This window comes from Aristolochia californica, unplaced genomic scaffold, assembly GCF_029961685.1.
Source record: "Aristolochia californica isolate CCGP_79_NKW_82.1479 unplaced genomic scaffold, dmAriCali1.0.hap1 SCAF_3, whole genome shotgun sequence".
In the NCBI taxonomy this organism is placed as follows: domain Eukaryota; kingdom Viridiplantae; phylum Streptophyta; class Magnoliopsida; order Piperales; family Aristolochiaceae; genus Aristolochia; species Aristolochia californica.
The window spans coordinates 523412-538454 of record NW_027181992.1 but is presented as its reverse complement, the minus strand read 5'-3'; the positions used below and the strand labels follow the sequence as shown (position 1 = coordinate 538454).

Below are 15043 nucleotides of genomic sequence, written 5' to 3'. Positions count from 1 at the left end.
TTGATTCGGAGGTCTTTTCGTAGTTTCCAAGTAATTCAGGTGCATTAATTTTGACTCAGGTACAGAATCCTCTTTCTGCCGTTTTCATTTTCTTAGCCGCTTTTAAACGCGCTCCGATTCGTCGTTATCAACAGAAAATTGGCAAATTGATTCCAAACTCCGGAATTCTTCGCAAGTTGCCGGGGTTTTGTTCACTGGGAGGAGCCGTTAAGGAAGTCTGAACTGCCTGAGTATTCTTTGCTGCTCCGAATCTCCTCTCGGTCCTGAGGTTTGGGTTTGTTCGAATTTCGAAAAGCAGTGGGAGATTTGTTTGTTAAGTTTTAACGGCAAAGTTATACCTCTGTTGGTTTTTGATTAATTTTTCATTAAATCATTTAATTCTGTAATAACTGAGGAATCGTTTGATTTTTCAAGATTTGGGAATACGTTTTAGTACTTTCAAAGTACCAGATACGGTCCCGGAGTGGATCGTCTTCCTGTAAGAGAGCGGACATGATCTCCAGGTATTCCGCGATCCTTTTCTTTTTAAATTTTATTTTTTGGTTCTGATTTTCAGAGCTCGACGTTTTAGTTCTTTCTCCTATTTCGGATAGCTCTTTTCATTTTTCCTTTATTGTTTTGTTGAAGACGCCAAGTTCTTGCAGTGGTTCTTCGGACATTGATATCTTTCTTTTGCATGAGAATCAGAAGCTCTCCTTACAATTTCTGTTAACACTAGTGAGCTTCAGAGTAATCGCTGTATTTAAAAAGCATATTGAATTATGTTAAGTATATAGTTTTTGCTCAGTTCCATCTCAGCCACCATCTTTAAGACAGTTGCACGTGTCTCCGCTCTCTCCGCTGAATGGATGGGTTAGGGGTTTTAGGGGCGTAGAAGAGAAGACGGGCATTTTGGTCACTTTGAGATGAATCCTCTGGTCCTGACCTCGTGCACGGCGTCGTAATGAAAATCCAAATAGTTTCTGTCAGAGAAAAAGATTCTAAGTTATTTCTGACTGCTTCCCGTTGATTTTGAGAGAGTACAGACTTCCATGCTCAACAAACGTTACAAACCTCTGGGAACTGTTCGATATGTTATATTTAATTAAGCTGTTAGGAGGGTATCGTCTCAGAAGTTCCAACGTACATTTTTTTCCTAGTTTTGTTTCTTTTAGACCTCTCGTAGTTACCTGTTCTTTTTGCTTCTCTGGTGGTTCTGTTCTTTAGTGCAATACATCTTCTTCCTAAGTTTTATGTTCATGTGAACCATTCTCTCTTCTCAGTCACTTCTTTTGCGTTCTTGAGTGGTCAACCATTCTCTAATAGTTTGAAGTTAAAAGTTTGTCAAATTATCTTTCAAAGTCACTTTTTGTTCACTATTGGAGATGACCATCTAATAAAACGGATACAATCTGTTCCCCCTCTTCTGTCTGTTTTAGCTTTGAATTTGATTCGTTCTTTGACTTGATGGTGCCTATATCAGAGGATTTTGCTAGAGAGCAATTACTGTCATTTTTCTTCTCTTTAGTTTATAAGCTTCTGGTAGTATTAGCAGTTACACTGGCGATTCATGAGCTATTTCTTATATTTCTGTGAGATTTGCGGAATTTCTTAAAGGGCTTTATCAAATTTTTTGGTTTGATGTTCTTATTCTTGAGCACGTGCAAACTATTAAATTTTAACCACATTGAGCTAGTCATGAAGTCATGAAGATCTTCGTCTGTGTCCTTGAAATTTATTCTTGTGAAGTTTATGCATGAATTACCTTAGAAGTTGGATTTCAGTATTCATCTGAGCCTGTCTCTTTTTTTTTTGGTTTTTTTTCTTTCTTTCTATTCTGGAGTTTGTTGGTGGTTTATATCAAGCTCAAGATAGTAGAATCCTGATTCTTCTCGTGTTCTCTGAAGTTATCTTTGTGGGAAGTGTTCCTGCTTTTTCTTCTTTTTGCTTGTATCATAGCTTAGATATTGTCTGGACTTGGTTGAAGCATTATTGAATGAGCATCTTGTGAGTTCTAAGATTTCTTTCGAGCTCCCTGAATATCTTCTTTGCTTTGACAAACTCAAGCTTCCTCTTCAAGTGTTCCTGTGTTTTAATTTTTTGCTAGCTCTGGAATATTTTATCTGGTACAGTTTATGTTAAAATGTTATGTTGATATGAATTTCTTTTCTAAACCTTCGTTTAATCTAGTCCTTCTATATGTTTAGATTTTATAACTTTTATTTTTCTTTTGGTTTAAAATGATATTTCCCTGAGAAAATCATTTGGTGAACCGTTTCCAAGTATATTTAGATATCTTTTATACACTAATTTCGTCATTTTTGGAGCTTCATGTAGATTTCTTCTCATAATGGTTGCTTATTTTTTCTCGGACTCTGATTCTAAGGTTTTTTTTTTTTGGCAGTTTGTGGATTCAATTTGAGATTCAATCACAGAGTTTATGGTCTATGTGACTGCACTAGTCAGTTTCAGTCAAAGCTTCAACATGAGAAAATTGTTTTTCTTTCGATCTTCTGGTTCCAGTAATGGAAACAGCAATCCACCTTCACCACAAGACAAGGTGTATTGGGAAAAACCTTTTGAATGTAATGAGATAAGTCATGCAAATAAGCAGTCTCGTGATACAACTGAAAGTTCAAAGAACTTGAGTTCTAAACCAAGAAAACAACAAAGTTCTGGTAGCTCAGTCTTGAGAAGGAGTCTTTCGTTTTCATCTCCAAACACATCTAGTGATCCAGGAAAATGGATCTTTGATCCTAGTGACACTAATAGATCTACTTCAATCGGGAGCCCTGGTCTGTATCAAGAACTTGATGGTCCTACCAGGTAAATGTTTTTAATTTGGTGAATTGATTTCCAATATTTTGTTTTAATTTATTTGAAGTATTACTTGTATCCTGTCTCTTATTACTTCACACTTTTCAAGGTATCATTCGCTGACTCCAGAAAGGATCATCAAGCCTAGAAGTGACAACCAGATGTTGGTTCTAGAATCAGTTGAAAAGCATGACCCTTCTGGCTCCTCCAGGAGTTTTGCTGATTCACCAGGGAACTCACCTTGTGGCTCTCCAGTTCCGCCAAAGTGTCAAGCTCCTCGATCATCTCAAGTCTCTAACAAAGTCTTGGACCTTTATATTGATGGAGAACACCCAAAAAAAGGACCTAGAAGTGACTCTTCCCAGAGAAGCACCCCTTGTACTAGGAAGGATGGTCCTTTAGCAGAAAGCAGGGTCCTTCCTGGCTCAAGACGACCACCACGGGTTCAGTCTAGGGGACCCACTTCTCCAACAAACCATAAGGGGCATTTAAGATCCTACTCATTTCGAGAAACAAAAGATGTTCATCCTCTTCATTTGAGAGGTTTTCCTGGAGAAGATATGTGGCCTTCTTCCCCACACAGGCTTGCAAAGAGTGTGGTTGAGAGACTAACAGAAGTATTTCCTCTAAAATCCAGACATAAATCAGAAGAATTGAGCTCTGAAACCTCTTCCACGACTGTTGAAGACATCTTTGAAGACCACTCTGAGCTTCATCCCAGTTTAAACCCAAACTGCTTCCCAGAGAAAAGTTTTCAAGTATCAGGTGGACCTCATGAAGCAACTGGCAGGTATTGCTTAAAGGGGAACTCAACATTAGAAAGACAGAGCCTTTTACATGGGAATGAATTTGTGAATACTAGACATGAGCAGATGCAATTGAGAAAGGAAGAGGAGATGGATCTGGAGTTATGTAGGAAAGGGAAGGAGGCTGAAGAGCGATTCCTACTTATGTTGAAAGAGCTTGAAGAGGGGAAGCTCCCGATTGGAAGCATCATAAATGAGATGAGAAACTTGGCTTTTGATGTCTCTGCTGAAACACAAAGGCAAATAACAGAGAGAGCTTGGGCTAGAGAAGCACTTAGGCTTGCAAAAATGGAACTAGATTCGAGGTCAAGGATGCTAGAGAAGGAGAAGAATGAGTTGCAGGCTAGTTTGGAGGAGGAATTGGTTAGAAGGTCTAGAGAGTGGTCTGTGAAGCTTGAAAAATATCAATCAGAAGAGCAGAGGTTGAGAGAAAGGGTACAGGAGCTAGCCGAGCAAAATGTCTCACTGCAAAGAGAGGTTTCATTGTTTAACAGGAGAGACATGGAGGCCAGAAGCAAAATAACGGACCTGGAGTCACAGCTAAATTGTGTAACTCTTAAAATGGAAGAATTGGGATCAGAGAATTGTAAGCTTCGAAAAGCTGTAGCAGATCTTCAAGATGTAACTGAAGGTGCAGAATCTGATCGAGACTCTATTTCACAAAGATATAGAGAAAAGGAAAAGGAAATTAAGGATTTACAGAAAGATGTAGCGAGATTACAAAGGATCTGCACTGAACAAGAGAAGACAATTAGTGGGTTGCGGCAGGGAGTCATTGAGGAGATTGACATAAAATCTTCAGGAAAGTGTGACGGCTTGGTTAAATTGCAACTGGAGCAGGTGAGACTAACTGGTGTGGAACAGACTCTGCGGAAGGAGATAGAATCTTTCAAAGCGGAAGTGGACTCCCTCAGGCATGAGAATATTAGTCTCTTGGATAGGTTAAATGGTGGAAGGTCCTCATCATTTAGGCTTGAAGAGCAATTGCGTGCACAGGTTGAATATTTTCAAAATCAGTGCTTCTCATTGCTTGATGAAGGTAATCACATTTATGCGAAGTTATTGGAATTCGTTAAAGTGTGTCAGAATGATGACAGAATGGAGAAAGGACTGGTTTATGAGTTGGATAGTTATTCCATTTTGGAGCATGATATGAAGCTGCAAAGTTTTAGGAAGGGGGTTGAAAATGTCAGGAGAGGTTTGCAAATATTATCTACAATGTTGCAAGATAAGTTTGAGCTTGATGCAACTGTATGTGAGTCACCTGCTTCAGAAGGTCAAGCATTGAAGGTAATTCATATAATAGCTGCTTTCTCGTGCATAACTTCTTGTATTGGTTTCCTTTTAAATTTAATATAAGCTTAGTCTCTGTTCTGTAATCTAATCCGTGGATGCCATTGTACCAACTTTAATGGGTCGTTTTGTTGACTACTCATCTACTTTGTTTTCCAAGTCTCGTTAATTGTGCTGTTAATTTTTATTTAGGAGCATGACTTGGAACGTGAACTGAAGGTTGAAATTCTGTTGACAAAGGCATTAAAGGAAAAGTTGCACTCTCAAAATTTGGAACTTGAGCAATTGAGGTCAGACCTGGCAACTTCAGTGAGAGGCAATGACCTCTTAAGATGTGAAATCCAGAGGGCTAAAGATGTTGTATCTTCCTTAGCCCATAAAATGAAAGATCTTGAGCTTAAGGTGAGCAGTTGATAATTATATATTTGGAATTATTACTTGAATACTTGAACAGCGTTGTGTTTCCTTCTGTATTTGCAACTTACGAATGACTGAGGCAATACCTGATGAACAGATGTTGAGAAAAGATGAGATGATAAATCAACTACAAATGGAGTTGCAGCAGAGTATGAAGGAGTTGACAGTAACTCGGGGAATTTTGCCCAAAGTTTCTGAAGAAAGAGATATGATGTGGGAGGAAGTTAAACAGTACAATGAGAAAAACATGCTACTAAACTGTGAAGTGGCTTCCTTGAAAAAGAAAATAGAAGCTCTCGATGAAGATATACTATTCAAGGAGGGTCAGATTACAATATTGAAGGACAGCCTGAACAAGACACCATTTGACATTCTGTATGATCCCAGTTCTAACAAAGACTTCATTTTATGATGATCAATCTGGATTTTTTTGGTAAACATATCCAGAGCTTAATGTGGGAGGTTTTCCTTCCAGTTTATTTGCAGGGTTGGGGTGATCCCAGGAATTCTTTTTGTAGTAAACAGAAAAAATATCTTTTCTGTTTACATTTTGTGGTGTGTCTTGTATAGTAGTGTGTGCTGGTTCATGTCTCTTTGTAGAGGAGACATTGCTTTGCAAGTGTAGATGTAAAATTGAAGGGGCTTTGAAATTTGAAAATCTTGGGTAGAAAGAACTACCCTTCTTATGTTTCGATTCCATTTGTAAACAAAGTTTCAGTTGGATGTATCTAAAATGGTATATTCTCACCAAGTGAATGGATTATAGCCATTATTTTATTTTTTTTACCCTCCATTATGAATAAATTCTCATTCTATTAAATAGGTTGTAAATATTTTTGTTTGGTAGATTCTGTTTATGCTGCCGTAGAAAATGGATTTTTTTTTCTCTGTGTTTATGCTGTTATAGGAATAATAAATAAATAATAATAATATAAAGTGAATTTTTAAATCCGAAAAATGAAACAAACACGACGACATTTTGGTCCAATAAAAAAAATTTATCAGGTATTTTTTCTTGTGAAAACTTTTAGAATGTAATTTAAAAGAAGGCCCATTAAGAGAGGCAACTTGGAATATTGGTCTCTAGCTTCTTTTGTGAATGGGCCTATTGTTAAGACTTCAAATGGAATCTTTTTTGCAAGTGGCGTACTGTCTAGGAGCTAAAGATTGTTTTCTTGAAACGGAAGCTACATAAAATGACTATTTAAGTAGGAGCCTTCCCCTTGTCTCTGGCTCCTGCGTACTACAAACCTCGACAGGAAGAAAAAAGAAGAGGAAACACCCCAAGACTCACCATGAGCCGCGGTACTGGTGCTGGGTACGATCGACACATAACTATCTTCTCCCCGGAAGGTCGTCTCTACCAAGTCGGTAGGTTTCTCTTTCTATTTTTTTAGCTTTTTAAATCGATGAAAAGGAATTTGTAGGTGTCTAGGTTTTCTTGAAATGGCGTTTGTGTTTGTATCTTCTATGCGGCATTTGAATGGGATCGGCGACGGGACTAGCTGGACTAGGGTTTGGATTAATGAAGTGGGATGAGTGGCTGGCAGATCAGATATTCTTCGCGTTTTTTGGACGGAAAAATTCTTGATTGCTTACTTGGATTTCAGAATATGCGTTTAAGGCGGTGAAGGCCTCTGGGATTACGTCAATTGGGGTTCGTGGGAAGGATTCAGTTTGCGTTGTTACTCAGAAGAAGGTCCCGGTAAGTGCCTTCGACTTCTCGTTTCGTTTAGTTTGAGGCTTAAAGTCTGTCTTACTTTGGTTGCAAAAAAAAAAAATCTCGTACAGGACAAGCTGTTGGATCAGACAAGTGTAACGCATCTTTTTCCCATTACCAAGCACCTCGGATTACTTGCTACTGGCATGACAGGTTTAGCTTTTAAAGCTGATTTTTTTTTTCATTTCTTATGTTTTCTAGTTATTTTAGTTGACTTTTCTGAGGCGTAGAAAGTTTTTTTTTTCTGAATTTTGGAACTTATTCTTACTTATTTCTCTTTCAAAATTTACTGATCTCTGTATTTGTAGGAAGTTACATGTGGTTTTGGTGTTGATAATTGTTTGTCAATTCTCTTGAGTTCTGTTGCTTCTGTGATAAACAACTTAATTTCTTATTGCTAAAGTTGCTATACGATTTCCAGCTGATGCAAGGTCATTGGTCCAACAAGCAAGGAAAGAAGCAGCTGAATATCGTTTTAGATGGGGATATTATATGCCTGCAGATGTATTAGCAAAGTGGTACAATGAATTTACCCTGTCGGTCACTGTTGTCTACAATTAGTTGATACAGCTTTCTATTCTTTTATTAATTTTTTAAATATTTTTGAGAAAATGTTGAACTGTATTTTCATACTTCTTTATTCTTTCACTTGTGATTGTTAAAAAATTCTGAGTTGGACTAATCTTGTATGACTAATAGCATACGTTGCAAAATAAGGATATAATGACCATATGCAGAAGTTAGGGTACCTATTTTGCAGCTAGCACATTTTAGATGAATTAGTGACACCTTTTCGTTACAAAAGTTGATTATTAATTTCATATTGAGCAAGTAAAGTGTTTCGTTTCTAATTTCCAGAAGGTCGAACAAAGAAATTTCAGAGAAGTATAAATTTAACCTCCCAGAGTAGTTTTTGCTTCTTCCTAGAGTATTGTAACATAATAGTCCATGATATTAATATGTCCCACACGTGTGCCTGTAGCTTCTGTGGTTCTACTGCGGTTTCCACTTGCAATGATGGCATAAATATGCATCATATGGCCTGAAAGTATAGAACCAGTGAAAGTTCCTATCGGTTAAAACACAGATTGTTAGTCAACTAGTGTGTGTGACAACCTAAAAATTGGAAGCAGAGAGTATGCACTGCTTTACTTTTGACTTTATTTTGTCACGTAAGGAATGGGCTTGGAAAACTATTCACACTTCAGTCCTATTCTATAGCCATATTTAAGCACAAAAATGCAGAAATTGGTACCAGACAACTTTTACCCCCACTAATTGTAAAAATTGGAGAAGCCTCCTGTCCACACACACACACACACACACACCCCACCCCCCCAAAGACAAAAAGTATATGTTATTTTTTTATTTAACTTGTTTGTTTGATGCTGTTTCAAACAATTCAAACATCCTCAAAATGGTATCTGCTTTTTGGTCTTTATTGAGTATGTCAGTCAACTTGTTTGGTTTTTGAGTTGTTGGTTTATGATTCCAATTCTGAACGTCACCAAGTAGATCACTCATTGTAGCTTATTATGGAGTTCCTATCTACATTTTGTCGAACTATAATTTCTGGCATTGATTTTCAGAAGCTCTTATCAGTGTACTGTGTAGTCTCAATCAGCATTGTTTTTCTTTTGTTAAGGATCTTAGCAAGCCAGCAAAATCAAATTGATAAACTCGTTTTATACTTATTGGATTTTTTTATTGATTAAGTCTTCCAGTTTTTAGTCATAGTGAAATGATGTCCCTTTGCATGCACAATAGGAAAAACTGCTGGATCTTTATCGCTAACTCGTTGTTTTCTCTTGAATGAGTTTCAGAAGAACTATTGTGCTAACGAATTTCATTTATTAAATACATCCAGGATTGCTGATAAATCACAGATCTATACTCAACATGCGTATATGAGACCTCTTGGAGTAGGTCTGTTTGGTCTTTTCTGCCAATTTCTTTCCCTATGTTGAGTTGTAATATTGATGAATGAGCTTTACTTTGCTCTATTGTCATGTAAAAGCTTTGGTGCTTCTGCATGTATTTTTCTTCATAATCATATTTTCCTTTGAATCATGAAGCTGCTATGGTGCTGGGAATTGATGCTGAAAAAGGGCCTCAACTCTTCAAATGTGATCCAGCTGGCCACTTTTTTGGTCACAAGGTATTTCATAGCAGTTTGTGACAGTCTTTAGTTTGTTAAATTATATCTTTATCATTCAACTTTTAAGGGAAAAATACCTTTTTGATGTTGATTTGGCTTCTGTGATTCACAAGGGTATTGTGTTTAGTTATAAACAGTAACATTTGCTCCTGGGTCATGGCCTGACCACTTTTTTAGAAGGTGATCCAGCCCAGGCCATCTAAGTGTTCTATGGAGATTTAGAGGCCAGACTGGACTGGATCTATCCAAGTAGATTGTGTTCTTAATATTCCTGAAACCTGGGCAGTCACAACTGTTTGTCTGAGACCCAGTAAGCTTTTTTTGCAAAAAGAGTGGAGACAGTCTTACATGTACAGCTCTTTTATGTTTTCCAAAATTCAGATCCATTGAAGTTAATGGTAAAAATAGATTTTGAGATAGTTGTAGTTGTTTAAGTTACAAGTTCCGTCTGAGGAAACCTCAATACTTTCTCATGTCGTTTTCTTTTAAGCTGGCAGCATATCAGTAGATGCCTAGTTGAGTTCTTTCCTTTTAAAGGCCCATAATATTACTCTGATTGGTTAGTGCAATCATTTAACTGTTCCACATATACTACATAACACCAATTGGGCTTGTTAGCACTTTTACTTCTATTTTTACTCTTTTATTTAGTTTACTCTTTTAATAAATGCATATAATTAATCATTTAAAAAATGCATATAATTATGATGTCATCAATGCTTAACTCAGTGGGTCAACCAGTTAAACCAGCTGTGGTCACCTTCCTGTGTTGGTTTTACAACATTGGTCTTGACTGTCCTAGGATTTATTTTTGTTTGAAGCATTTTTTAATAAGCTGTCTAAATATATTCTTTTTTTATTTCTTCATCAGGCTACAAGCGCTGGTCTTAAAGAACAAGAAGCAATAAATTTCTTGGAGAAAAAAATGAAGAATAATCCTGCATTCTCCTATGAGGAAACTGTTCAGGTTTGTGCAAATCATCTGAAATCTTGACTTGCTTCAGCTCTTCTGTTTTCAAACAATTTTTTGGTTTTATGTTCCCTTCTAATGTCTGTTGAGTCCGGTATGTTGAAATTGCAAGTGAGTCATTAAGGCTTGAATAGTGCTTTGGACTTGGAAGGGGTTGGGAGGGGAAGCAGTCAACGACTTTGCTTATAGTTGGAATTTTCAAACAACTTGATTGCTGTGATTGATTAATGGCTTCTTATTAACAAGAAAAAAGTTCTTTGCATCCATGCAGAAAGACAGTTTAGCACAGCTGGTTTTGCTTCTAAGCAGAAACTACTGGAAAAAATCACCAGAAGTCATACATAAAAAATGAATTGAGTGTGTTTATCACTCTACTGCTGCACTCAAATAAGCATGATGTTAGTTTCTAGTTTCTTCTTTATCAAATCTTTTATATATCTCCTGGGGAAACTTTTATAATCCAACTGATTCATTTGTTATACAAATCCATTTTGACATTGAAAATCTTATAATTGCTTTGACATTTGCTGCTTCATGGCCCCTGCCATGGCATTGACAGAAAGGTGGTGGTACTTGTGAAGGTTATGTTGTTGGTTTTCTTGAAAAAGATAAGCTGTTTTAGTCCTTCAATTTGGTTGAAATTGTAAGACCTTTTGTTGATGATAGCAGTGTACTAGCTTTTGAAATGTCAGGAATATGATAGCTTGTTTATCCTTTGAAACAGGCATTATTCTCACAGTCATGTGACATTGAACGATTCTTCCTTATGATTCTTGTTTGCTCTCATGTTTGTGATAAATAGTTCTCATAAATGCATTATTTACCAAACTGACAATTCTCTTTTGTTTTGTAAAGACTGCAATATCAGCCTTGCAATCGGTCCTGCAGGAGGATTTCAAGCCTACTGAGATTGAGGTAGGTCATTTTGCATCACGTTACTGTGGCAGGTCTAACTACAAAGATTGAATTTCTCATAATCAATATGTATGTTTTGGCTGAAAGGTTGGTTTGTTAGTTGATAACTAGCTTGAATATGTTTTACAGGTTGGTGTGGTTGGAAAAGAGAATCCAGTTTTCAGAGTATTGTCAACGGAGGAAATTGACGAACACTTGACGGCCATCAGTGAGCGTGACTAAGGAGAAGGATTGTTTGTTAATGAATGGTTGTTTGAGAAGTGTCTCGGGATTTTTATTGGGCTATGTTGAACCTGTTAAAGTTGAAAATCTAGTAGTGGGAAGGCTTCAAAGCTGCTTTTTAGGTTTAGACAATGCTTATTTAAGCCTAAACAAAATCTTGTAGGGAGCGTACAACCTTGACTTGATTGTTGATCGTCCAATGATCAAACTCCTGCAATTGCATTTTACCCATTTGACTATAAGATTTCTGGTTTACACGCGCTAGGGGGATCTCGGCCATAGGTGGGGTAAGTTTTTGTCATTGGATGATCGAAGAAATAAGCAGTAAAAAGTGCTTGTTTCTCGCCACTGGTTGGTGATCTCTTCATCTGGACATGGCCCAGGACACAGTAAATGAGGCTTTTCACGTTAGTCCGTGATTAATCAAGGGCATGGATTACTGTTTGTTTGTCTGATTAATACATCTGAGCTCATCAACTCTGTTGATAGTCTTCTGTCAAGGTTTTTCCGAACTTTGTCCAGAGAACAGAAGTTTTCTATGCACATCTTTTCTCCCAGCAACAATGTCATTTCAAAATCAGACCGAACTCGGAAAAAGAGACGGAGCTTCGCCGATAGCTCAGAAAGCCACTGGACTCGAGGAAAAAACAGTCTAACAGAGGAACGAGGTAGCGAAAGGAGATGACTAACAGTTAAAAATCTATTTGAATCTCACATATTATCAATTAAATATACGAAGTTTCTCTTTCTGGACTCAGTTGTCGGAGATTTTAAAAATCTCTTTTGACATCGATTTATCTGTGCATTAACCCCATGAGCTCGACATACATTGGAGTAAACATTTCTCCTCCCTCCGTCTAGGCTCTAAGCTACGACGAGTCGAAGGGAAAGTTTTTCCTATCAACTTTCTCGACGGACATTAATAGTTCAAAATTTTAGGAGTTCAAATTTTTTTGCACGATCTAGTCAGTCGTGAGTCAGATAATGATTGTTCATGGGTTACAGCGTTACAGCTTTTCTTTACCAAGATCATCAACCAAACAGATCGAACATTTCTCGTGGCGACATGCGAACCGGAATGTTTCTGAAAAATCTTCAGATATTTCACCCGGGAGTGCGACAGTGAGATTATGAAAATTTCCATTCTATGACCAAACCCACTAATATGTATTTTGCTTCAGAAAGTTAACATCACCTCCTTGTTGTGGAACTTCTTCTTCTTTCTTGATTTAGAATTTACATGGATCATTCTCTCAATTAAAAACTAACATCTGCGCTATGTACATCTCTGTCACCTCCTCCTATCTTGGACTCGAAAAAATTGACAAAAAAAGAAAATAAAATGAATGAATGAAAGCAGTGGATTCATCTGCCCCTAACCCTGTACCTCTGCAAAATTAAAGAAAAAGACTTTTAAGGTCTTCCTTCCTAAGATGATCCCTCCCCTTTACAAGCTCCTTACTTCAATGTCAACAAGCAAACCAGCAATGGGGTTGAGAAACTCAAAAAGCCTTGCCGAGTTACCTGTTCTGAATCGGATTGGAATTACTGGGTGGCGCCTTTCTTAAGCTTGCTCCGACTGCTTTCTTGACATCCTTCATTTCTCCTCCTGGGTTCTTTACATTTACAGAAACTGAACCAGCAGATAGAATACATCTCCTCGGATATCTTCTTTGCCTGATCAGAATCTTTCCTTCATGGGGAACGGACAATAGGAAACATGTAACGAAGAGGATGAAAGCCACTGTGAAGAGAGAAGCCAAAGCTCTGCTGCTGAATTTCATTGTGGTGCTCCGAACAGAAGGCGATAACTGACTCAAGGAAGAGATGGTTAAAATGGAGGAGTTAGATTTATACGGGATCTGTATGGCTTATGTTATTAAATATGGGAATCATGTGTCACTCACTACACAAGGTTGTCTTCTGGACATGTGTTGTGCCAAATATTACAATCTTAGCACCAGACCAGGCAAAAAAACCTTGTTTAAACAAGGAAACAAGCCCACCATCATGCAAGTAATGTAGTTGTAGGCAGATTAGAGACTATATTTGTGAAAGGGTAATCTAGGATGTAACCGAACTTCACTTACATGGGCTATGCTTTTTACTTCAGAAAAAACTAAAGGTGGTGACATCATCAGCACCCCTCTTCCTCTAGGAAGCAGCTGATCATGTGACATTGATTTGAGTATTCCATATCTCTTGCTTCCTCACAATCCTCACATATTAGACTACAAGAGTCAAGTGACCAAGCACACGGCATCAAATCAGAGAGCTAATTCATTTATTCTCCTTTTCTATTTTAATCTCTTGTACCTCTCACGCAGCTTCGTTTAGCTGGGTTGCTTATCCTTCCACTAGTCCCCACGTTACCTTCTGAGAAAATGCCTTTCTAACCTCAAGAACTAAAGAAGCCTTTTCCCAAATTCCAATGGCAAATATACTGTAGTATCATGTGCCTAGATTTTTTCATTGGGATCTTGTTACAGTCATCTCTAGGGAGGAAATTTGTCATGCTATACAGTGGCGAATCGGGTGGAATGGGATTGGGATGGCTAGGATTTTCCAGTTTATGACTTCTTCTTTTCTGAAACTGGGGCAACTCAGACTGTTCAATTGGTGAAGAGGATTCCATTCTGGTAGTCTCGTTGGAGATTGACAAAATCAGTCTTTGATACCAATTTGACAAAAATCGTGTACGAGTTCAGTAGGAAAGAGAAGAGACCAGTTTTTTTTTTTTTCCACGAGTCAAAGATGAGCTGAGTGAAGAACGTGGGCGCATCTGCAAGTTGGAGGCTTTTAAAGCAAAACCCACCTGCTCAAACCATTAGCCATCTTAAGAAACGAATATAGAAACCAATGTTTGCCTTCCTTGTAGCCCCTTGTTCTGTTCTTCCCGCACTTCGTATCAACTATGGGGATTCATGTTTGTTTTCTGGACGGCCGGAGAGCTTTCACCATTTGTTATCTGAGGTCCCACGGCTTCCCTTCGAAGCAAAGCAGTGTAAACACAAGATAAAATAATTTTACAGGATACCATCATTGCAGTTTATCTTCTGGAAAGGTTGCAACCGAAAGAAGATTTTGGAGCATTTGTGTTGGAGTTTCTGGGTGGTAAGATTCACCTCAAAACTCATTTTTCTTCATATTTGCTCGTTTATAATAGTTATGTCAGGTCATTACAGAAATATCACTGGTTACTGTGGAGATGAACACGGTTGTAAATCATCTTTATATCTGTCGTAACTCAACATTTTTTAAGAGATTCCCAAAGTCATTTGTTTCCATGTATGCAATGCAGATTTGCCAGACTGGAAGCCTCACAATCGTCCAGATTCTTCAACTTCGACAGAAATATGAACTCCATTTTCACATCTAATGTCTTATACGTCACAATTCTGGATCTCTTTGTGGTCCAATTTCCCGTCCTCTAGTGAAGTTGGGAAGAAATTACTTTGCCACTGCTTCTCATGAATGCCCAACTGAGATCCAACAAATATTACCGGAAATAGGTTCATTACTCAGAGATTAGGTGCTTTTGATGTAGTTCCTTTTGTGCTTTTAAAAAAAGATCAACGTTCAAGCTGCATGCGAATGGAGTACTGAAGACAGACAGCTAAAATTTGTCCACTTGGGGTAGACTCTGGTTAATAAAACTACAGAAAACAGACGCCAGTATACTGGTGACGGAGACATGATCAAGACGATCGATTAGGGGTTACCAACAGATCTTCAATTAGGACGGT

At 37.8% G+C, this 15043-nt stretch overlaps 2 protein-coding genes across 3 annotated transcripts; both read left to right on the top strand.

Moving 5' to 3' along the window:
* Positions 1-181: 181 nt before the first annotated feature.
* LOC137959185 (uncharacterized) lies at positions 182-6077 on the top strand. 2 transcript variants are annotated; one of them, XM_068806542.1, is made up of 6 exons: positions 185-268; positions 415-503; positions 2384-2805; positions 2906-4892; positions 5088-5297; positions 5410-6077. In XM_068806542.1, the coding sequence occupies exons 3-6, from the start codon at positions 2420-2422 to the stop codon at positions 5722-5724; spliced, it is 2898 nt and encodes a 965-aa protein (XP_068662643.1). In that variant the 5' UTR covers positions 185-268; positions 415-503; positions 2384-2419; the 3' UTR covers positions 5725-6077. The 2 variants fall into 2 exon arrangements, with proteins under 2 accessions (XP_068662644.1, XP_068662643.1); XM_068806543.1 differs by having other exon boundaries at positions 182-503.
* A 454-nt stretch (positions 6078-6531) lies between these two features.
* Positions 6532-11524, top strand: LOC137959825 (proteasome subunit alpha type-6). The gene is made up of 9 exons (XM_068807202.1): positions 6532-6683; positions 6923-7017; positions 7104-7185; positions 7454-7550; positions 8900-8958; positions 9108-9190; positions 10062-10157; positions 11016-11075; positions 11205-11524. Exons 1-9 carry the CDS (start codon positions 6608-6610, stop codon positions 11295-11297), a joined length of 741 nt encoding a protein of 246 aa, XP_068663303.1. The 5' UTR covers positions 6532-6607; the 3' UTR covers positions 11298-11524.
* Positions 11525-15043: the final 3519 nt, after the last annotated feature.

What these genes read in the sequence shown, in the direction of transcription:
- LOC137959185 (XM_068806543.1), top strand. Translation starts at nt 2,420, where the DNA reads ATGGTCTATGTGACTGCACTAGTCAGTTTCAGTCAAAGCTTCAACATG. An exon ending in CAGAAGGTCAAGCATTGAAG is followed by an intron (nt 4,893 to 5,087) that starts GTAATTCATATA and finishes ATTTTTATTTAG; the next exon opens with GAGCATGACTTGGAACGTGA. An exon ending in TGAAAGATCTTGAGCTTAAG is followed by an intron (nt 5,298 to 5,409) that starts GTGAGCAGTTGA and finishes CCTGATGAACAG; the next exon opens with ATGTTGAGAAAAGATGAGAT.
- LOC137959825 (XM_068807202.1), top strand. Translation starts at nt 6,608, where the DNA reads ATGAGCCGCGGTACTGGTGCTGGGTACGATCGACACATAACTATCTTC. An exon ending in AGGTCGTCTCTACCAAGTCG is followed by an intron (nt 6,684 to 6,922) that starts GTAGGTTTCTCT and finishes CTTGGATTTCAG; the next exon opens with AATATGCGTTTAAGGCGGTG. An exon ending in TCAAGCCTACTGAGATTGAG is followed by an intron (nt 11,076 to 11,204) that starts GTAGGTCATTTT and finishes TATGTTTTACAG; the next exon opens with GTTGGTGTGGTTGGAAAAGA.